Raw genomic sequence first — 23,539 nt, forward strand, 5'->3', positions numbered from 1 at the left:
AGCGGGATCTATGAAGCTGATTTGTTATAAGCTATTTTGATCTAACAAGGCACTGAAGTTTTATTACAAATGCAATGTTATGGAGAAACAGTTCCGTACACCTGGTATAGTAGAAAATAATGCATCCTATACTCATAAATATATGAGATCCATTCAAAGGGACATTATTACTTAGACTCAATTCATTATGGAGTCAAGATATATACATGAGAGACCTATATATTTAATATATGAATTTTATCATATATTTTATATTTTGAATCTACAGTGAATAGGATTTAAATAAGAAAAATCTCCGTTTAAAATTATAGAGGTGAATCTTATATGAACATGAGAGGTAATATTTTTATACTTTATCTTTCCATTCATTTTATTTTATTTAAATTAAAAATTATTTTATTTATAAATATGTATAAGAAAATAAAATTTTTAATTTCACTTCTTATGTAAATTTTAAATGGATCATCTTAAATATATATTTATTTTTAAATGATATATTTACTTTATTATTTTATTGATATGTAATTTTTCATGTTTCTTTACTTTTAACAAACTGATAACGTCATTTTTTTTAATAAAAATACGTCATATTATAAATTATTGAGATGTTCATGAGAAGGAGAATTTCATCCTATGAACGCCTTGAATGGGTTACACGTTTTGCAGACTTAATTGACTTTGAGCATTTTGGATTTCACGCGATTCATTGACTATCTAACTAATTTGTTCACGTATGCTCATATAATTATCTTGCCAGAAAATAATAATTTTGTTTCATTTATTTTATAAAAAATAATTTTAAAAAAAATATTTTTTAAATTTTTTAGTATTTGAGATATTCAAAATGATTAATCAATAAAAAAATATTTTTTTATAAAAAAATTAAATTATTTTTAAAAGAAATTAATTTTTTTAAACAAAAAATATTTTTTATTTTATTAATTTTAAAAATTTTATTAAAATATAAAAATATTTATAATAAATATATATTATTAATTTAATACTATAATTAAAAAACATAAATATGGTCTTTTGCAGACTTAATTGACTTTGGATTCATAGACCTGCTAACTAATTTGTTCACATATGCTCATATAATTATTCTTCAAGAAAATAATAATTCTCAATGTTTATTTCATTAAAAATATTTTTTTTAAAGATATTTTCTAAATTTTTTTGCATTTGAGATATTTAGAAAGTTAGTTAATACAAAATATTTTATTTATCAAAGAAAAAAATTAAGTTATTTTTATGAAAATGACTTTTTTTTTCTAATAGAAAATTATTTTTTATTTTTTAAATTTTGATGATCTTATTAAAATTTGAAAATATTTATAATAAACATATACCATCCATTTAGATCAATATTTTTATAAAAAATATTTTTTAATATTTTCTATGAAAAATATATTTTATATACAAGTTATTTTTCTTAAAACAAATAGAAATTTAGATGAATTAAATTATATCAATTAAGTATATATCCAATAATTTAATTTGAAGATTTCAATGGAATCAACTTGTAACACCCTAATTTTTTAAAATATAATAAAAATAAAAAATAATAATAATAATAATAATAATAATTATGGATATACTAGAAATTGAAGAGTGAGATTATAAAAAAAAAATTGGAAGAAAGTTTAATAGAAAATTAGGAATAAATATTGAAGGAATTAAATTAAATAAATTATTTATATTTATAAATGTGATCTTTTTTCTTTTTATGAATTATTATATTACTCTGAGCTGATATTATTTGGTAAATTAATAAAAATTTAATAATTATTTTATATAAAATATACATGGTTAAGTTTATTTGGCTTTTCAGAATATAAAAGGATATTCATATATTCCAATTAGAAATTTTTTTAGAAATATTTTGATTTGAAAAGACAAAAAAGGAAAGGGGAATATTGAAAAGTGTTTGGGTGAAAAGCATAATTTACTTGTGAACTTTAATGACATTTTAAATGTTTTAGGGTCAAAACCTAATTTTTGAAAGTTAGGGATCAAGTTGTAATTTTTTTGAACATGTGGTAATTTTATTATCACTCATTTCCAGCACATGGACTGGATTTTTCTAGTTTCCAGCAGAGAGAAAAGAAAGAAACCGGGAAAAGGAGAAGAGGAGAATTGGGGGGGGAAAAAGAAAAACAGAGGGAGCAAAACAGAAGAGGAGGCAGCAGTAGTAAACCCACCCAAATTACGCAATTACCTTATTGGGGTTTTGATTTGGCAAAAATATGAAGGGGAAACTGATTTCATGAGCAGAGATACAGAAATTTCAGTCAGCTTTGCCAAATTTTAAGTTTAAAGACCCTAAAAAGAGGGACAAACATACTACCCTAAAGATTGACTATTGTCTTTATAGGATTAAGAGTCCAGGTTAATACATTGACTATAACTCACTATACCAAGATTGAAAAATTATGAAATTGTACTTGGAAGTCCCTGAGACATAGAGGAATATATCTTGTGGAGGAACCTAAGTCTAAAAATGATCATAAAATGATCAAATGACTGGTCAAAGTTTATTGACCAGGAATTGTAAATTCTGGTCAGCTTAGAGGCAAAGGGACCAGTATGGTATTTTGACCATAACTTGAGTTCTATAACTTCAAATTCAGTAATTCAAAAACTGAAATGCAAGTTTAAACATAGAGGAGCATTTGTTATGAAGGAAGTGTGACCAAATAGACATCCTAACCTAGTCAAATTCTTAGATAAAGATAACACATCAACATGAAACTAAAGAAAGGTTCATGGGAAAAATGCTATATATAATAATTAAAATACTCATAAGGATAATTAAATATTAAAAATGATATAAATATGTAAATTGGGACTAATGTCCTATTAATATGAAATTAATGATACCGATGAAATTAATGGTACCGATGAACAATACCAGAAAATAGTAATAGTGAATAGTGCTAAAATAATTAAAAATGTTTAATTGCCCATAGTATACCTAGACTTATTTATTTAGTTTGGATAAATTGGTATACCAATTAGGGACTATAGATAGTAGTACTGCCTACCGAGAAAATCATGAACTGACAAAATATGTCTAGTATGATTGTTTTACAGGCTATATGCCTACTTACTGGCCATTGTGCCTACTTTGTTTCTGGCTTTACAAGCCCGACAGCTGGCCTCGTGCCTGACAGACGTATACTGGATAGACATATGGTTATCTAACCAGTATACACCCGTGCATCCAGCTTTTATAATTTGTTATAGGTTTCTTGGACATTGATAAAAATTAATTAAGACTTAAAATACAGTAAGTAATCATAAAAGATCTCGATAATGTTAATTGCTTCCAAAGTTCTGATGCTTGGCAGTATGAGAGTATATACTCTTTATCTTCAAATTTTTTTAAGAGTCTTAGGATAAAGAGAATATTTGTTGCAGAAATGGTGACTAAGGGAGCAAGTGAAAACGAAACAATAAAGACATCATACTAAAGTTTCCTTCTCTATCTTTTGTTTTGGACCAACCAGTTATTCAAATGGTTTCAACTTGTTACAACCACCTTTTTTTATATGAACCTAGTTAGGCATTTGAGAATGAAGCATGGTTGAAATAAAATATGGAATTTTTCTGCTGTGCTTCGTGGCAATTTGTTAAAGTGCCTGGAGCCCTTGATTTATTTTTCTGTTGTGCACAAATACACATTGTTAAGATATGATATTGCTGACTTGACTATTCTAAGCTGTCGTCCTTTGGAATCTACTTATTTAATCATTTTCTAATTGATTCCTTTGAATTTTGTTTTGTGCAGTACATTCCTGGAACTAAGATGGTTTTCCCTGGATTGAAGAAGCCGCAGGAGCGTGCAGATCTCATTGCCTATCTGAAGGATGCAACTGCCTGATCTTCTTGATTAGTATGGATATTTAGCAAATGATTTGTGACATTAGTTACTGTCCCAAACAATTTATTTTTTCAAAGGAAGACAAAACTATCCACTTTTTGAAATAAGATGGATTAAGGCTCCAAGATGCTCTTTGTCTTGAGTGTTCAGATGAGGAGGGGAAAAAAATTTCTTTTGTAAGACCCTTTTCATGAGGAATTTTATGAGCCTGTGATAATTTTTTTTTTATAGCCCATACCATCAACTGATCTGTCTATTCTGATGAAATTTTACATTATGAATTTTGGTTTCTATTATTGTGTGCTGTTGTGAATTTTATATCATGACCTTGATGTTACACCTTGATTATGCAGGAGCCTCTCAATGATGTGCTTCCTGAACCAGTTATGTTTTGAGATTGCATTAGTTGCTCGACTTGAGCAACAAGCATTGATTTTCTTTATGTAACACATGTCGATTTATTTAATGTGGTACTAGTTCTTTCCTTCATTGTTATTCATGGAATCACACAGTTTGTTGTCAAGGTTTATTTCGTCAGGGTGACTCAGGTCAGGCCTTTAGAGATGGTAAAACTGGATGAACTTAATTGGTAAAAAGGCAAACCAGCTGCATTTTAGACATGCAATTGTCCTACTGGTTTTCTGGAGTATGAATCCCATAGATGAAAACAATGGAGTAGCGTTGGTAGTTCATGTGAAATTCTGTGGGATTGTCTTTGGTAGACTCTCTAGGTTGGACTCTCATTATGTAGTGATATCATTTAGAAAGGACCTTTGAATGTGCAAATGCGAATTGGCTGGAATAGAACAATATGGTTTCTAACTAATAAAATGAATTAATTGTGATTAGAGTTAGTCTTATTTGTGTTCCACATAACAATGTATTACGTTAATTTCCCAAAGAGTTGGGGTGACCTTATATGCTACTGCAACTAAGCCAGGAAAAAGGTTATTGAGGCAGCGTTTGAATAAATCCTGATTAATTCATTTTAATTTATAATAATTTAATGAAAACAATTGTCATAATAATTATTGAAAATATTAACGACGTAAAAATCGTCGTTAAATGAATGCTACTTTATGGAGCCTGATTTGGTATTGGCAACGATTTGTTTTTAAAAGTAAATATTCCGCCACCAACTTTTCATTAAACTCTACATTTTTAATTTGTTGTTTTCGTCATTATTTAGCTTGTAATAATCGATCGTTACTAAATTTCATCGTTAAATTGTAATTGTAATTTTTTTTATAGTGATTATTATTAGCAAAATGGAATTGAGGTTGACCGAATTTCTTTTAAAAAAATAATTTCCCCAATTTTCCTTACTTTTGAGTTTTGACAATCCCTGTTTGTCTATATGGTTAACGGAGCTTACCTTACAACTTCTCATGATTTTTTTCTTTCTTTTTCACTTTATTTCATATAATATTAAAGGTTATCAATAATTGTTGAATTTATATGCTTATTTCTTACTTAAAGTTGATCTTAAACGACATAATGAAACTTAAACTGACTTAATTCAGTAGTAAAACTCACTTAGTAGATGCTACGGTTTGAGTTTTCATTTTTCAATCGCTCTATTAACAAAAAAATGACAAATGAGAAATTAGAGAACTAATAAAAATTACTCTAAAAACAGTTTCATTTTAAAAATGACTCTTTGAATTCATTAATTGACTAATTTAAAATGGTTAAGTAATGAGAAGAGAATTTAAAAGTTGCATCCAATAACATAAAACATCATGAGCAAAAAACCAAGGCCTGGTGGTAAGATTTTTTTTTTTTTTTGGGTAAAATTGCAATATGTAATCAAATCATTTTAATTTTGGTAATTTAAGCTAATTTTAACATATTTATTACAATTTTATTGAATTAAAAAATCATTTAAAAGGTTATTTAGGGGGTTTTGGTTCAAATGTTAGGTGTAACTGATAGCAGATGGACACCCAAATAAATGAATTAGAGTGTTTGGTAAGTTTAAAAATATAAAACTGATAGCTGATGGGTAAGTTATATAGTACCAGCTGCAGTTTATATCAGCTATATTTTTAAAGTTATATCTCATTAGTTGATAGCAGATTTGATTTTATTTTTTATTTAGACCATATTATCTTTTTTCATTTAACTCGAAAATTAATATTATTAATACTATTATGTTTTTCATTTATAAGTTTAGCATTTTAATTTTTGAGTTTCAATTTTATTAAAATATTTTTTATTAATAACATAAAATATAAAATATATTATTCATATCCAGAAACTTAAAATTAATTATAAGTTTTTTCTTTATCAACAATAATAATTACTTTATTATTTTTTCTATATTTTTAAAGTTATTTAATTATTTTCTTATTTCAATAATAAAATAAAAGATATAATATAATAGATTAATAATTATATATTTATTTTAATAATATAATAAATGATATAATATATTAATTTAATAATTGTATATTTAATTTAATAATAAAATAAATAATATAATATATACTCTTATTAGTCATTTAACATATCAACAATAACAGTTAAATATAGTTTTACTAAACACTTAATATAAATCAGTTATCAGCAAACACTAACAGCTATCAGCTAACTATTATCAGCTGTATTCAACAATTAAACCAAATAGACTCTTAACCGTTTTAAAAATTATTCAACTAAAACATACATGTCAAATTTAATATTGCATAAAAATTATTTATATAACTTCGAATAGAGGACTAATTATATCACATTTATTATTTTGTCCAAAAAAATTCCCTCATGACCTTTTTTAGCAAATAAATTAAAGAAATTCAAACTATGTAACGGATGAATAAATAGGCTTATATAAAAATGGCGAATAAATATTAAAAAAGATATATTGACTCAAAATTATATTTATTGTAAATTCATACTAAAATAAATTTTAATAGTTTTTATATATTTTTAATAATAAATTTTTATAATATAAATTAAAATTAAAAAATGTTGATAAAATAACTTTCAAAATTGAATAACAATGAATGAAATTAAACCGTGAGTTTTCTTATTTTTTTTTTTCTAATTCTCTCCTTTTACTTTCTCTTTCTTTTTTTTTAAAAAAAAAAAAATCATAAGAGAAACTAAATAATTATATATATTTTTTGGGTTCTACTTAGTGATCCTTTCCAACAAAAAACAAAATTGAGTTTGATGCCATTTTTGTGCTACATCCTAGTTTGTCGTTTGATACAGAAAGAATACAATTATACGTTCCTAAAAGTGCATGAGCTTCACTCTCCACCATTAACTTGAATGATTATTCAGTGTGGCGAAGCCATGATTTTTGGGTAGAGTACAAAAATGTCTTTTATTTTTTTTTATTACAAAATATTTTATGAAAAAATATACTTTCTTTTATCTACAAAATATTTACACATTATTAAATAAAAAATACAATTTTCAATTTTTCTATCAAATTCAATCATATATAATAAATGCATTATAATCTCATCAAAAATTAAAAAATAATAATAATATATATTTTTTATCTATGACCCCTGTAATTCCAAAGTTGAGCTATGCGAGTTCTTTCTCAGCATGATTTTTTTATTTATTTGACTCGATCCAATTTTCGTTGGTAAAAAATATAATATATTTATTTTACATATTATAGTACAAAAAATTAATAATTATCATTTTAAATTAAAATGTGTAAGTAATATATTCTTATTAAATATAAACTTTTTTTTATCTCATATATATAACTAATTGATTAATTAATTACATATTAATAAGATTATTAAAAGGCTAAAAGCTTTTGTGCTATTCTTAATATATAATTAAAAAATTATAAGAAACTTTTGATATTTTTGGATAATTTTTTTTTTAGAAAATCTTACATATCAAATTCAATGTGGACTCATCAAGTAAAAAATATATATATTTGTCCATAAAATTTTGTAAATTTTCAATAAAATTAAAAAAAAAAATCTCAGTGGGGGCAATCTGCCCATGATACTTCTTAATTTTTTATCTTGTAAGCAAACAATTAATTGTATAGTCAATTTCTATTGACAAATAAGATGGTGATGCTTTTATTTAATATTTTATATATTTAGAATCATTTGTTTTGCAAAAAATAATTTATATATAAAATATTTTTTATTATTTATATGTAATGTTAAATTAATAATATGTATTTATGTTATGTATATATAAATATTTTAATATTTTAATAAGATTATTACAATTTAAAAACGAAAAATAACTTTTTTTAATAAAAAATTATTTTTCTTATAAATGATTTAATTTTTCTTTTAATCAAAAAATTATTTTTCGTTAATCCAATTTCTTGAATGCTTCAATGTTAAAAAACATAGAAAATATGTTTAATAAAATAAATAAATTATTAATAAAATAACTCGTTCATTCAGTAATTCAAATGCCTTCATTTTATTAATTTCTTAAAAAAAAAAAGAAAACTCAAACTTTAATTGAGTAAAAAACAATTGATTTCAATTTTATATTTTCAAATATGAAAAATAAAAAAAATAGAAGAATTTTATTTATTTCTTAAAAAAAAAAAAAGAAAACTCAAACTTTAGTTAAGTAAAATACAATTGATTTCAATTTTATATTTTCAAATATGAAAAATAAAAAAATAGAAGAATATTAATTTAGAACCGTAATTTTTTTTAATAGATCTTTCACAGGGGCGATTCTACATTATCCTTTAGGGCGTCAGCCCTCTAAAGTTTTTTAAAATTAAAATATTGTTCATAAATTTTAATATATTTTTAGAAAATTATTGTTTGTCCTTACCTATAAATTTTAATGTATTTTTTAAAATTTTTATTTACCTCTCTAATATTTTTTTTTTATTTTGAGCTGTAAATCTCATTTATATTTTTTATTCTCATATTCATTTAAAAAAAATTTTTTTATAATAATTTAAATAAATTATTTACAATAATTTTAATACATTAAAATTTTTTTTATTAATTTTATTAAAATACTTGTCTATAAATTTTTTGTTTACCCAATTTAAAATTATATTATACCATAACATGATTAAAATATACTTTGATAGTGTTGTGATAAAATATTTTTAGTTATCTTAATAATAAATATATTCATAAGTTATTTTTTACTAAATATGTAAACTGTTATCAATTATTTATAAATATTTTATGTGATCGCAAGATTTTCAATAAGTTGAAAGAAAAATTTTACCGTACAGGCATACGACCAGTCATGTTATATGCTAGTGAGTGTTAGGCACTGATAAGTCGTATGTGTCTAAGATAAGAGTTGCAGATATGAGAATGTTAAGGTAGATGAGTGGCCATACTAGATTAGATAAAATCCGTAATGAGAGTATTAGATAAAAGATATGAGTGGTACTAATTGAGGATAAGTTGAGAGAAGGGAGATTGAGGTGGTTTGGTCATGTGAAGTGTAGACATACGGAGGTTTCGGTTAGACAAGTAGAGTACATTATGTTAGATGATAGAAAGAAAAAAAAAAAGGGATAGACCTAAATTGATTTGGAAGAGAGTAGTACAATATGACCTAGAAGCATTACACATTTCAGAGGATTTAATCCAAAATTGTTTAGAGTGAAGAAAGTGAATCCATATAGTCGACTCTAAATTTTTGGGATAAACGCTTAATTGAGTTATATAGGTATTTTTAAAACTGTTAAGTTTCGAGTTTAAGTTCTTTTCAGACTCAATTATAAAAGGAAAATAAAGGATTTAGTTGTAAAATATATATTAAAAAGGAAAAAATATTTAAAAGGAAAATAAGGGATTTAGTTGTAAAAAATAAATTAAAAAGGAAAGATATCTTTTATGATTATTTTATTTTTAATTTATTTTGTCTCCATACAAAATTATGGTAGAAAGACAAAGCGATGGCCACTCATCAGTTGCCCTGTTCAGTTTAGACAAATAGGTGACGTTAGTAACTAATACCTATTCAACTCTTGCATCTTGGATGCCAATTCAAGAATAAACTGCCAACTCATTAGACTGTTTGAAAACATTTACATTTTGAGATCTTCCACACTATCTTTCTTGGGTAATCTAGATTTCTCTGCAAAACCTCACTCCCAGTTTCTGTACAAAGATCCTCTGTTTCAGGTCACTGTTCTTGCTCTGCTCTTCTATTCTTTAATTTCTTTCTTGCATTTCGATTTCTTGATGTTTCTTTTAACTTATTTTATAAACGTCCATATTTATCTGTCCACGTATGTATGCTTGAGGTCTTGAATATCAATATTATGTTTCTGTCATGCAGGATGATGATGTATAATATGCATTGATTGATTCAAGTCTTTTTTGGGCTAAAGAGAAAGTTAATTTGTTTTGGAATGTCAATTAGATGAAGCTATGAATTCTTCTTCTTCCTTCTCTCTGGGGTTAGTTTTGGGAGATTGGGTTATGTGAGAATAACTACCCAGATTGTTATACAATAGTATTGATTGATATAAAGCTGAGAAATTTTTGAAACTGGAATTCAACTTTTATTTTTTTGGGTGTTATATGATAGGAATCATAAATAACATCTATGGATGTTACTGTAGGTCTTAGTGTAGTAACTGCTTGTAATTCTTTACCGGTGATAAGACTGTTTGGATAATTAATGTAGGCGGAGGGGGGGGAGGAGTGGTCTGTGCTAAATTAGCATTGAGAAAATTGATTCTTTGGTCTTCTTGCAATTTAGCTAGTGGGAAGATTAGAGCATAAAGGTAAATACGACTTCAATTAATCTAAATGCAACTGGACTAAATTTGCTTATGTCTGTCTAGTGCAGGAAAGATGTTTGAGGGAGAGTTACTGAAGAATGGATTCAATCAACAGGACGGAGAACCTTCTGATTCTTTGGTGGATAAGGTACGATGTAGGCACCTTTTCTGTTTTACCATGAAATCAGACCATCCCTCTGTCAGAAGATTTTAATTTGTTCACAGTAGGCTTTAAAAAGGTTCGTTTGTTTTTTAGTTAGTTTTTGGGTATTTAATCAAACCTTTGGTACTTCATGTAATGTGTCATGTTCATAGACTTCCATTCAGTCCCTTAGTTTAGACAGTTGACATGGGCATGTGATAGGGTTATCCTAGCTTGAACATGAGCTAAAGCTGCCATTGGAGTGGTCATAATTTCATCACCTTATTGATTGCTCATTTTACCTTAGCAGTGGATGTTAATTCTTATTTTATTAATGTGCTGACAAAGTGATTATGGGTTTTTGGGACTCTTGTAGACAACTGTAGCATTAACTGTTATGCTGGTGTAGCATTTTCTTTTTCCACAGTTTGGGCTCTATGTTTGCTTCCCTATATGTATTATGCTAATGAATAATGAGGAGAGCAGTTCATGTCACTATAGCTTTTGTTATTGTGAATATAAGATTGGCTTTTTTATTTATAATGAATGACTTCAACTGGCCTTTTTTTCTTTCCTTTAAATGCATGTCTTGTATCTAATTTCTTTTGTATATATGGATTAAGGTTGACCCCTGGAAACCTGCATCACTGACCTGGCAGCGAAAGTTAAATAGTGAGGAAGTTGCCCTTTCACTATTCACTTTAAGTTTTCAAGAGAAATTTCAACTGGTATGAACATATATATATATATATATATATATATATATATATATATATATATATATATATATATATTCTTTTCATATCCTTCAAATCATATTCTTGTTATTTTATATAATGCATGACTTTCATGAGGAGGGGTCTTGGAGTGCAAGGAAACTTTATTCAAGATATGTGAAAGATATATTAAATGCTGCAAATGAAGATGAACAAATGAATGTTAGTAATTTTTGACTTTTTTTTTGGGGGAAGACAAAAGTGTTAGATATGCCACCTTGTGACAAATTACACTGGATGTGACTGTTCTATAGAATTGAATAACCGTACCTGGTAGATTCACCTTTCTCTTTTGGCATTACTGCATGATTTTCAAAACTCTTTGTCATCTATGTTCTCTATGACATGAATGAATGGTATATGTGTGTCCTCTTTATGTCATAAATCTGTGTCCTTCTCTTTGTTATATTTGTCCACAAGGCGGTTTTCTTTGTCTTCTGCAGGCTCCTGTAGGTATTCGGTTGTGGCGTTATCTCCGAGAAGAAGCTGCCAAAGGAAAGGTGATGTTCATTTATCTTAATTGCTCATTGTAACTTGGTTTTGTTAACAAATTACAAAGATCAGTTTGATCTCCATGTTCCGTTTGGCAATTTCAGGGTGGTGTTATCAATCCATTTTTTAAGCGCTTTGTAACATCTTGTCAAGGCATTCCACTAGGTGGCATTGGGTAGGTCTTTATAGTTGTGGTTCATTGAAAATCTTACTTTTCATATTTATTGCGTTTGCTTGCCTCAGAAAATTAATATTTGAACCTTTATTGGCGCAACATCTATTTTCTTGGAAAACATAGTCTAACAATATGGATGTATAACTTTTAGCTCGAAAATATAGTCTAGCAATAAGGATTTATAACTTTTAGCTTATATTTAAAACTAAGTTATAAGAGCTGATATTTAAAGTTACCAAGTTATAAATTAACTAAACTAAATTAATTTATCAATCTAAGATTTTTTTGTGTATTTATGATGCAAGTTTTGTGTGGTAGTCGTAGATTGCAAATCTTCACATTAAGAAGTGTGAAGGTAACATTAATTGCTCAATTTGTATTGAAATTATGTTGGCATATGGCTGGCTGGGTATTTCAGATGTCTCCCACAATTTATGCATTATTTATTTTATTGGAGTTCTAAAATGAGAGTGTTAATTTATGAGTTTCCCTCTAACCCCCTCCTTTTTTTTGGCATATACAATTTTGACACTTCACAGCTCTGGAAGCATTGGAAGAAGTTACAAAGGTGAATTTCAGTGCTGGCAACTGTTCCCTAGAATATGTGAAGAAAAACCTGTTTTAGCAAATCAATTTTCTGTAAGTTTAGCAAACCAATTGTTCATGAATGAAATTTCATTTTGCTAACCTTAAGTAGCTGTTGTTAAATTAATTCATTTACCCGTGTAAAAATAATGCATGCCAGGCAGTGTACACTTTAAGACATGACATGCTTATAGAAAGGTCGTTATTGTTCTGTGTTTTTGAACTTATGGAAAGTAAATGTCTTGTTCACTGTCCAGTGCATGTTCTCTGCAAGAAGTTATAAATAAATGTTGGCTTTGCATAATTGATTCTCAGTAGCTGTCTCATAACATAAAGGTCATCTTTGTATTTGCATGTCATATTTAAGAAAAATACACTGCTATTATGTTATTGGATGCAAATGCTCATATGCCTTTGTAGCTTTCTGTCATTTGCAAGCTCTTTAGACAAATATACAGGCTGTTTGAGCAATTTCATTTATTAAGGGTAATGACTTGTTGTTTTTTTCTTGAATTTGACTTATTCCAATGGGTTGTGTGAATGTGCTTCAAAAAGATTTGAAATTAAAAACTTGGTCTTTAGAAGCACGAACTGATGATTGGCTATATACATCATTAGTTAAATTTTGGTTACATTAAATCATACAAAGGATGAAGTATGCAGATATATGGATTATTACAGTTACAGTGATTGAAAGTTCTGGTGCTGGAATGCTGAAATAGGTTATTGGACTAGTTACTATGGAGTGCTGAGTAGTTGATCTCAACCTTTTATGTGAGATTACCAAGAATTTGTTGGTGAAAAATGATTAGAACATTCATTAAAGAACAGAGATTCTTTTTGCAAAGAAATTTGCAATTTCTTAATGTGAATGCAAACAATTCATGCAGGTTTTCGTTTCACGCTCAAATGGTGCAAAGTACTCTAGTGTTCTGTGCCCAAGGAACCCAGAGGTGCTTAAGTAAGAGACTTTATTATTATCCACTTAAATGTATGATTAATAAATAAAGGTTGCTCCTAATTCGATGAGAGCATTAGCTGAGGTAGATTTTTTTCAAATAAACCAGTTTATGACTAACTTAACGAATGCATACTCAGAGTACCTACAATTTCTGGAATTGGATCTTGGGACTGGAATCTGAAGGGAGACAATTCGACCTATCATGCTTTATATCCAAGGTCATGGACCATATTTGAAGGTAATCTGCATTATTTGGTGTTATACAAATCAAATTGTTGAGACTATCATTGTGGAAAAAATTTTCTCATATCTGGTCATTCAACTCACTAAATACAGGTGAACCTGATCCAGAACTTAGAATTGTTTGTCGTCAAATTTCACCTGTCATTCCTCATAATTATAAGGAGAGCAGCTTCCCTGTCTCAGTCTTCACCTTTATGGTAGGAAAGTATCTCTATGAAGTTTGATTGTTGGACATTTGTATAGCTTAACATGGTATTAAGTATCAGTTATTTTCTTCAGCTCTATAATTCTGGGAAGACTGCTGCAAATGTCTCCTTGCTTTTTACATGGGCAGTAAGTCAATTTTTACCTTGCATTCATCTCTTTTCATGAATGTTTCTATGTTGCATCTCTGCTGGTTAACACTTATTTGTTTAGGCGAGTCAGACATGCTCAGTATGAAATGAATTTTTACATAGATTTATATTTTAGAAGCCATCAAATCTCATGCAAATTCATTGTTGTATATGCCTATTCAGAATTCTGTTGGAGGGGATTCTGAATATTCTGGTCTGCACTTCAATTCTACAACAAAGTGAGAAAAGTTCCATAACTCAATTGTTTTCATTGTTCTTACAGTTTTCATATTTTATTTGTGAATATAACATATAATGATTTTGACTTTTCAGATATGTAAAAGTGCATGTGTGCTTGTAATTTTTATGCTAACTGACATATTATTGGTCCTGCTAGAATGGAGGATGGTGTGCATGGTGTCCTTCTACATCACAAGTAAGCTTATTTCCTGGAATAGGAGATAAGTCTGGACTTGGTTCTCATGTGTTATATGCTTAAATATCCTATATTTAAACCTTCTTATTTATCAATACAGGACGGCGCATGGTTTTCCCCCTGTGACTTTTGCTATCACTGCACAGGAGATCAGTGGCATACATGTCTCAAAATGCCCACGATTTGTGATATGCGGAAACTCCCAAGGCATAACAGCAAAAGATATGTGGCACGAAATAAAAGAGGTTGCTAATTTCCTGAAGCTTCTGTTCTCCTCCATCTTCTTATTCTTCTTCTTTTCCCCGCCCCTAAGAATCGTTCTCCTTTCTTATATATCTAGATCTTCTTCAACAGGAAAATACATCTAATGCCATTTTGTTTTGTGCACAATGTTGTTTTTTCATCATTGTCTAGAGAACTTAATATATGTAATTGTATTTTAATAGCATGGATCCTTTGACAACCTTAAGTCAGCTGGAACATCAGTGCCGTCAGAACCAGGATCATCTATTGGAGCAGCCATTGCAGCCTCTGTGACAATTCCACCAGATGCAGTACGTAGTGTTACATTTTCTTTGGCATGGGACTGCCCTGAAGTATGCTTCAGGGGTGGAAGGACTTATCATAGGTAGGTTGCCGAAGTCTTTCCTGAGCAGTTTGTAGGTTAAAAGATTCTGAAATTTTCCATCAACAGGCGTTACACAAAATTCTATGGTGCTAATGGGGATGTTGCTGCAAGAATTGCTCATGATGCTATTCTAGGTAATGTCCCATTCTGTCTTGTTTATGTTGGACTCCTTTCTCTCTCTTCCTCTCTCTCTCTCTCTCTCTCCTTTTCAAAAGTCTGTAGCAGTTGAGTGGGACTGTGAATAACAATTGCAGACAGATTTTGCATTTAGCAACTGCTGTTGTATGTTACTTATTTTTTATACTTGAAACATAGAGCATGGCCTCTGGGAGTCCCAGATAGAAGCCTGGCAAAGACCAATTCTTGAAGACAAGAGGCTTCCTGAATGGTGAGCTTGGATGTATAATTTTCTCATTTCATTTAAAGTCAGATACTGAAGTTTTCTTGAAGGATTTTTTTTTTTTTGCAGGTATCCTATCACTCTCTTTAATGAGCTCTATTATCTTAATTCAGGGGGGACAGTTTGGACAGGTTTGTGTAGTTTATAGCCTATTCTTATTCTTGGAAGATCGAATCTGTTTGTATTAGTTTTCAATTTTCGTCACTTGAAATTCTATTAATTAATTGGGCATTCTCTTATTTTTGCAGATGGATCACCTCCATTCCAGAGTTTAGTAAGCATTGGGGGAAGGAAGTTTTCCCTTGATAGTTCAGGGGCAGGTTTGAAGAGCATTATTGATGTAGCCCTCAAAATGACACTTCTGTTGACATTCTTGGAAGGATGACTTCAATGCTTGAGCAAATTCATGCTCCTGTTGCATCAAACTCTGCTTTTGGAACTAATTTGCTTCAAGAAGGAGAAGAAAACATTGGTCAATTCCTTTATCTTGAAGGTGTTGAATATCAAATGTGGAACACCTATGATGTTCATTTCTATTCTTCATTTGCATTAGTTATGTTATTTCCCAAACTTGAACTGAGTGTTCAAAGAGACTTTGCAGCAGCAGTAATGATGCATGATCCTAGTAAGATGCAACTTCTACATGATGGACGATGGATTCGCAGAAAGGTTCTTGGAGCTGTTCCTCATGATATTGGAATGAATGATCCATGGTTTGAAGTGAATGCCTATAACCTTTACAATACTGATACATGGAAAGACTTGAATCCAAAATTTGTTCTCCAAGTTTATAGGGACGTCGTTGCCACTGGTGACAAAAAGTTTGCAGAAGCTGTTTGGCCTTCAGTTTATGTTTCGATAGCTTTTATGGACCAGTTTGACAGGGATGGTGATGGGATGATTGAGAATGATGGCTTTCCTGATCAGACATATGATACATGGTCCGTGTCTGGTGTGAGTGCATATAGTGGTGGGCTATGGGTGGCAGCGTTGCAAGCTGCATCAGCCTTGGCAAGAGAAGTTGGCGACAAAGCTTCTGAGGAATATTTTTGGGCTAGGTTTCAGAAAGCGAAAGTTGTGTATGAGAAATTATGGAATGGATCTTACTTCAATTACGACAGCAGTGGTAGTTGTAACAGTTCATCTATTCAGACTGATCAATTGGCTGGACAATGGTCTGTTTCATTTGATGTAACTTAATCTGTTTTGAATATCAAACTGTTCATCTAGTAGGTGTTTTTATTAAAATCCTGATTGCTTGATTAGCATTTTGAAGTATATTTATTGCCATGAAAGCAAATTGGACTCAGGCTTGACAATTTTGGTTTGGATTTAAATTGTGCTGCACGTTGTAGGTATGCACGAGCATGTGGACTTCTCCCGATCGTTGACAAAGAAAAGGCAAGAAGTGCACTAGAAAAGATTTATAATTACAATGTCTTAAAAGTGAAGGATGGGAAACTAGGGGCTGTAAATGGAATGCTACCCGATGGGAGAGTTGACCTGTCATCAATGCAATCAAGAGAGATATGGTCCGGGGTCACATATGCTGTTGCTGCTACAATGATTCAGGAAGATTTGATGGATATGGCATTTCATACTGCAAATGGGATCTATGAAACTGCTTGGTCTGAAGGGGGACTTGGGTAAAATCCCTTTTCCTTTTTGTTTTTCTTCTAGATTAATATCACTTCTATGGAACTAAAACACAGTGAAGTAAGAAACCATAATCTCTTGTTTTCAGTTGTACCATGTAGTCTCTTATGTTTTCTGTATTACCATGAGTACTTTTATCGAACTTAAAAGAGACAGAAATGCACTGCACACATTCATTTATGCTGACACGCTAAGCTACTAACACGCTGTTCTCTTTGTAGTTATTCTTTCCAAACTCCTGAATGTTGGAACACTGATGGCCAGTATAGATCTCTATGTTACATGCGCCCTTTGGCCATTTGGGCAATGCAGTAGGCTCTGTGTAGGCCAAAACTTGATAAGGAGGAAATGAACTTAGAAGTGAAGGAAGATTATCAGCTTCCACACCATGCTGGATTTACTAAAGTTGCTCGTCACCTAAGGTTGCCAGAAGAGGAATCATCTGTAAGTCTTTTCCAGTCTTTGTTTGACTACACTTGCAAGAAGTTGGGTTACAGTTGATTGGTGTGTATCATTATTATAGTTGATTTTTGTGTAGATTGAGGAGGGTATCATTCACATATTTGAAAAACACACATGCTTGAAGTTTTATCATAGATGCAATTGAACGAGAATCTGTTTGGTACATCCTACGCTTACAAATACACGAGTTCCATTCGAAATTGTAGAGGTGGATCTCATATAAACGTAAGAGATACTGCAATATTTTTTAATGAGATCTCATCTTGGGGGTGTAAAGAGTTAAAATAAGAAAAACATTTTATGCATGAAGGAAACACAGTACTAACTAAGCAAGATGCAGCATTACAAACATATATAAGGATTACATAGAGTAGGTATAACAAGTTATGCTTCATGGTAATCAACAGGCATTCCGCGTCAGAGTCATTAATCTTGAGTACCTGAGATGGAAAAAAAGGGATTTTTTAACCAATCTTGCATCCATTTGCAAGCAAACAACTGATGTTACAAAAAAACATTCAAAATTTTTTTATCATATGAGCAAGGGATGGGAAGATTTTGTTACATGCATATGACAAGTTTTATTCTCTATTTCAACAAATGAATAGCATTATATACCTGCTACTTGAAGTGCACTTACAGTCTCTCCCCCCCTTGGTAATTGAGTTCCAACGAGTTTGTTTCTAATGGAAGAGAGCTGAGCAACAACATCACTTATATTCATGCGCTCTTGTGGTGATTCTGTAGAACAAGAGATTCCAATTTCTAATATTGAAATCAAACATTCAATGAATATATCGTTTCCGCTATTCCTAAAATTGTAGTTACTATGTGCATTGAGTTGCGCTTCAAAAAGATTGGGATCTATAATCTCTTTTACTTGTTCCGGCAAAAATCTTTTGACAAAACTGTGAAGGCTCAAATTCTCTTTGAACATGTCATCGGTTGGCCTCTTTCCCGTAAACATCTCCAACAAGAGTATTCCAAAACTAAATGTGTCACCACGTGTTGATACTTCATTGCCCACACCATACTCTAAAATATACAAATCAACAAATAGTGAATTGACTTGCTTTGAAACATATAAAAAATAATGAATTCTTCTAGCCTACTAGCGTTAGAAAACTACAAATTTTAGACATCAAATTAAAACTATTAATCATGACAAGTCTATAGTTGTCATTTCATCAATTGTCTTAAAATAGTAGAAAAAGAGAAATATTATGAAGGAAATGATGAAAAATATGTATTACCATTACCTGGAGGACAATATCCGATAGTTCCCCTTATTCCAAGAGAACTAGATTGATTTGTTGAATGGCCAAGCATCCTAGTAGAAAGAAACTTTACCAACCCAAAATCACCTACATGTCCAGTCATTTTTTCGTCGAGAAGGACATTTCTTGGTTTTAGATCACAATGAACAAATGGTGTTCCACAATGATAATGAAGATACTCAAGCGCAGAAGCAACATCGATGGCAATATTCAATCTTTGGATAACATTTAAAGTCCTTGGCACCTCATCTAATCCAAGAATTGGATGCAACCAATCATCTAAGCTCCCATTAACCATAAATTCATAAACCAATGCTTTGAAATCATTGCCCTGATAATCAATTCCTGCACACGCTGTGAGTACTTTGACAAGATTTCGATGCCTGACATTTCGCAAGGCTTCACATTCGGCTACAAAGCTCTTTGAAGCTCCTCGTCGCATGAGGTTAAGCACCTTAACTGCAATTACCATTCCTTCTTGATCAAGAATCCCTTTATATACAGATCCAAAGCTACCCGTACCAATCAAATTTTCTAAAGAGAATCCATTAGTAGCTTTAAGCAGGCTTTGATAAGACAACTTCAATAGTGAATTCCCATCAAATAGTGATGCAGATTCTCCTTTTCTTTTTCTTGAATGGTGGCAAAGAAGCAAAGAAATAAGCAAAAGTGCAACGCCTACACCCACACAAACTGCAGAAATCATGGTCTTTAATTTTGCATTTGGTCTCCTCTTTGACGGTTCAACCTTGCACACTGATAGCCCAAAATCAGGTATGCCACCACATAGATTTTTATTTCCTGCCACAAAGGTAGCACTAGAATTCTTGAAAACTCCTTGTACTGGTACCATTCCCTCAAAATCATTATAGGACAAATCCAAAAGCTGTATTTTGAAGCCCTCTAAAAACTCTGGAATCATGCCTGACAAATTATTATGAGAAATATTTAACTCTCTAATGCCTCTTAATAAACCGAAAGAGGAAGGAATGGACCCTTGGAACGAGTTGGCACCCAAGTATAACAATTCTAGACTTGTACAACTGCCAAGGCCACTGGGAATCTCCCCTGACAACATGTTGTCAGCAAGGTCAAGGATCCCTAGATTTTTCAAATTTTCTACTTCTTTTGGAAGGGAACAAGACAAATTATTCAGAGACAAAGAAAGAACTTGTGACAACGAGGAAAGTCCAATAACTTGTGGGGGTATGGGACCACTAAGATTGTTTGTAGATAAATCTAGTCCGAGCAATTTTTGGCAACTGCCTAGACTTGAAGGGATGGTACCTTGAATATTATTGTTATATAAAAGAAGTTCAAGTAAATTTGTCAGGTTTCCCAGAGATGATGGAATATATCCCGATAAATTATTTATTGCAAGGTAAAGTAATTTTACATTTTGAAGCTGTCCGATGCCCGATGGAATGGTACCTGAAAGTTTGTTCCTGTCTGCAGCGAAAACTTCCAAGTTAACAAGGAACTTTATTCCAATTGGGATGTTTCCAGATATCTGATTGTTCTGTATGACAAAGAACCGGAGCACCTTTGAGAAGTTGGCGATGTGTTCAGGAAGTTCGCCTCCAAAGTTGTTGTAGCCTATGCCGATGTTTCGTAAAGCTGTGGCATTAGTTAAGGTGGAAAGAAATCTCAAGTCATCAGCTTTCCCACTTCCTAAATTGTTGACGCCAATCTGTAATGCTAAAAGCCTATGCAACTTGCCAAGAGAAGGCACACTTCCGGTGAGATTATTTAGGGGCAGATAAAGAAATCCTAGATTTGAGGCGTTAGAAAATGAAGTTGGAATGGTGCCAGTGAATTCGTTATCACCAATAGAAAAAATTCGGAGATTTGGAAGAGAGTTTCCAATGCTCAAGGGAAGATTCCCTTGGTATTGATTAGATGACACGTCTAATTCCGTGATCGAAGAAAGATTGAAGACAGAGGGAGGGATGGTACCTGAAAATCCATTTTCAAAAATTGTTAAAGATTGTAGACTGATCAATTGGCCTAAAGTTTCTGGGAGATCTCCATTCAAATGATTTCCATATGCAGCAAGCAACTGAAGGGACGACAAATTCCCTAAAGATGGTGGGAGAGTCCCTACTAAATTATTGTCATGTAAATAGATCTCTTTGAGCTTCAGTAAGGAACCAAGCTCCACAGGGATTTCTCCGACGAGATTGTTGTTAGCCAAATCAAAGATAACAAGGTTTGAACAGTTAGATATGGTGGGAGGAATTTGACCATCAATTGAATTGTTAGAAAGAGACAAAATTTGCAGTCTGCGTAAATGGCCAATCTGAGGAGGGATATCATGGATGAAGCTATTGTTTGCAAGGTACAACTCCCTTAAGAAGCTCAAATTACCAACATGTGGTGATATGGAACCTGAAAGTTTGAGGGACTGTAAGTCTAAGATTGTGACTCTTTGGTGTCTACGCCCACAGGTGACACCATACCAGCGGCAGAAGTGAAGAGTACTATTCCATGAGCTCATGAACCCAAAAGGGTCATCACTTATTTTGGCCTTGAATTCCAGCAAAGCAAGTCCATCTGTCTCATTGTTGCTGTGGATGGAAGAGGCTGCTGGCAAGTTGAAGCACAAGAAATGAATAATAGTAGAGAGGCACAAGGATGAGGAAGATGCTGGGAGGCCCATATATGCAGTTTGCGACTTTCTGAGGTTATAGATTAGGAATTGGCTGTTTCAATCAAACAAGTAGAAAGCTTATTTATGGAGATGGTGGGATAAACTTACCTAAGATGTGTGTGTGCGTTGGTGTATCATAACTTTCCATCCACCTTTAATCGTTGTTGTTGGGATTTTTCCAGAGGCAGGGCCCTCGAACTTAGCAGTTTTTCCACATTGAGAACGACAATTCAATAGAGATGGCAATTGTTTTCTGACTCCAATTGATCCACTCAGCACTTGGTTAATTTTCTTTAATATCGTTCAATCTTTGATTTTGCACCGGTGGAAACGGGAAAAAGTCATATTGATAAATAAAAATAAAAAAAAATATAAAGGAAAAAAAATTCTCATGGAAAAATTTCTAGCGGAAGAATTTCCATCCCAACCTCAATCCTCAACGAGGCAGGGACGAGAGAGGAATCCCACATGTTGCCATCCCTACAATTCAAAGGATTATGAATTTAACTTTTGTTCAAACTCTGCTATTTTACTTTTTTAAATAAGTTTTACTTATATTTTATTATAATTTGAGATAATATTAACTTGTATAATGAGGTTACATAATTAAATTAATGTGAAAGGAAATTATTATAAAATTATAAAATTAATTTTTAAAATATATTTTATTATTATAAAATTTTTATTTTCATTATATCGATATTTTAAAATTTTATATTATCATATTGTTTAATACAAAATATATATAAAACCTATTTAACATGTTTAACAAGTATTTTTATTTTTTTAAATTATGGATTCTATATGTTATAAATACATTACAGATTAAAATATAAATATAAATTTAATCATGCATTTTAATTATTTCATAATAATTGTCTTTTAATACTTTAAAGTAGTGAAATTGTTTTTTTTTTCTCCTTTTTCTTTTTTATATTACTCTCGTTTTTTTCATTTTAAAAATTTAGAACATAATACCTTAAAATTAATATTGAGATTAACATAACTTATATATATATATATATATATATATATATATATATATATATAATTATATATATATATATATATATATATATATATATATAATTAAATTTAATAATTTTATGGTCAAAATCAATAATCTAGTTAAAATTTACTGTTAATATATCAAATTCAATTAGTTTTGGTTCATCTAGGAGGTGTTTTATTAAAATCTAAATTGTTTGGTTAGCATTTTTGAAGCATATTTCTTGTTTTGAAAGCAAATTAGACTCAAGCTTGATAATTTTAGATTGGTTTATATTGCGCTGCACATCATAAAATTAGGTGTTGTAAATGGAATGCTACTTGATGGGAGTGTTTTTTACCGTAGAATATAGAGAATGGATAGTGTGATTTACTGATAGTTATTGTATAACTTATTTCAGCTTAGTTTGTTACTATTTGTTAGGAAGTTCAGTTAGCTTAGTTGAGAAGTTGTTATTTCCCGCTACTCTAGTTGGTTAGCTTAACTTCTTGTATATAAGACTTTGAGCTTAGCTCCTTAATTCAATTGATTCAGTTTTCTCTTCCATACAAATCTAATATTGTATCAGAGCTTTCTTTTCCTTAATCTTCTTTCTCAATTTTCTCTGCAAATTTTTTTTTTCCTTCAAGATGACAAATACAGCAAATGATTACTTCCAAAATCTATCGAATCCTTCAAGATGACAAATACAGCAAATGATTACTTCCAAAATCCATC

At 30.5% G+C, this 23,539-nt stretch overlaps 1 protein-coding gene and 1 pseudogene across 2 annotated transcripts; one reads left to right on the forward strand and one right to left on the reverse strand.

Moving 5' to 3' along the window:
• Nucleotides 1-9,774: 9,774 nt before the first annotated feature.
• Nucleotides 9,775-18,049, forward strand: LOC131173395 (uncharacterized; annotated as a pseudogene).
• Nucleotides 18,050-18,149: 100 nt separating this feature from the next.
• On the reverse strand, nt 18,150-22,152 carry LOC131173394 (probable LRR receptor-like serine/threonine-protein kinase At3g47570). 2 transcript variants are annotated; one of them, XM_058135723.1, is made up of 3 exons: nt 19,140-22,152; nt 18,505-18,921; nt 18,150-18,326 (listed from the first exon to the last, which is right to left on the reverse strand). In XM_058135723.1, exons 1-3 carry the CDS (start codon nt 21,820-21,822, stop codon nt 18,313-18,315), a joined length of 3,114 nt encoding a protein of 1,037 aa, XP_057991706.1. In that variant the 5' UTR covers nt 21,823-22,152; the 3' UTR covers nt 18,150-18,312. The 2 variants fall into 2 exon arrangements, with proteins under 2 accessions (XP_057991706.1, XP_057991707.1); XM_058135724.1 differs by having other exon boundaries at nt 19,146-22,149.
• Nucleotides 22,153-23,539: the final 1,387 nt, after the last annotated feature.

Source organism: Hevea brasiliensis, chromosome 14 (genome assembly GCF_030052815.1).
Source record: "Hevea brasiliensis isolate MT/VB/25A 57/8 chromosome 14, ASM3005281v1, whole genome shotgun sequence".
Lineage (NCBI taxonomy): Eukaryota > Viridiplantae > Streptophyta > Magnoliopsida > Malpighiales > Euphorbiaceae > Hevea > Hevea brasiliensis.

Bases quoted from the DNA above. Each gene is read 5' to 3' on its own strand.
- LOC131173394 (XM_058135723.1), bottom strand. From the start codon at position 21,822: ATGGGCCTCCCAGCATCTTCCTCATCCTTGTGCCTCTCTACTATTATT. The intron at 18,922-19,139 runs GTAATACATATT...TGTATATTTTAG, and splicing joins ATATTGTCCTCCAGGTAATG to AGTATGGTGTGGGCAATGAA.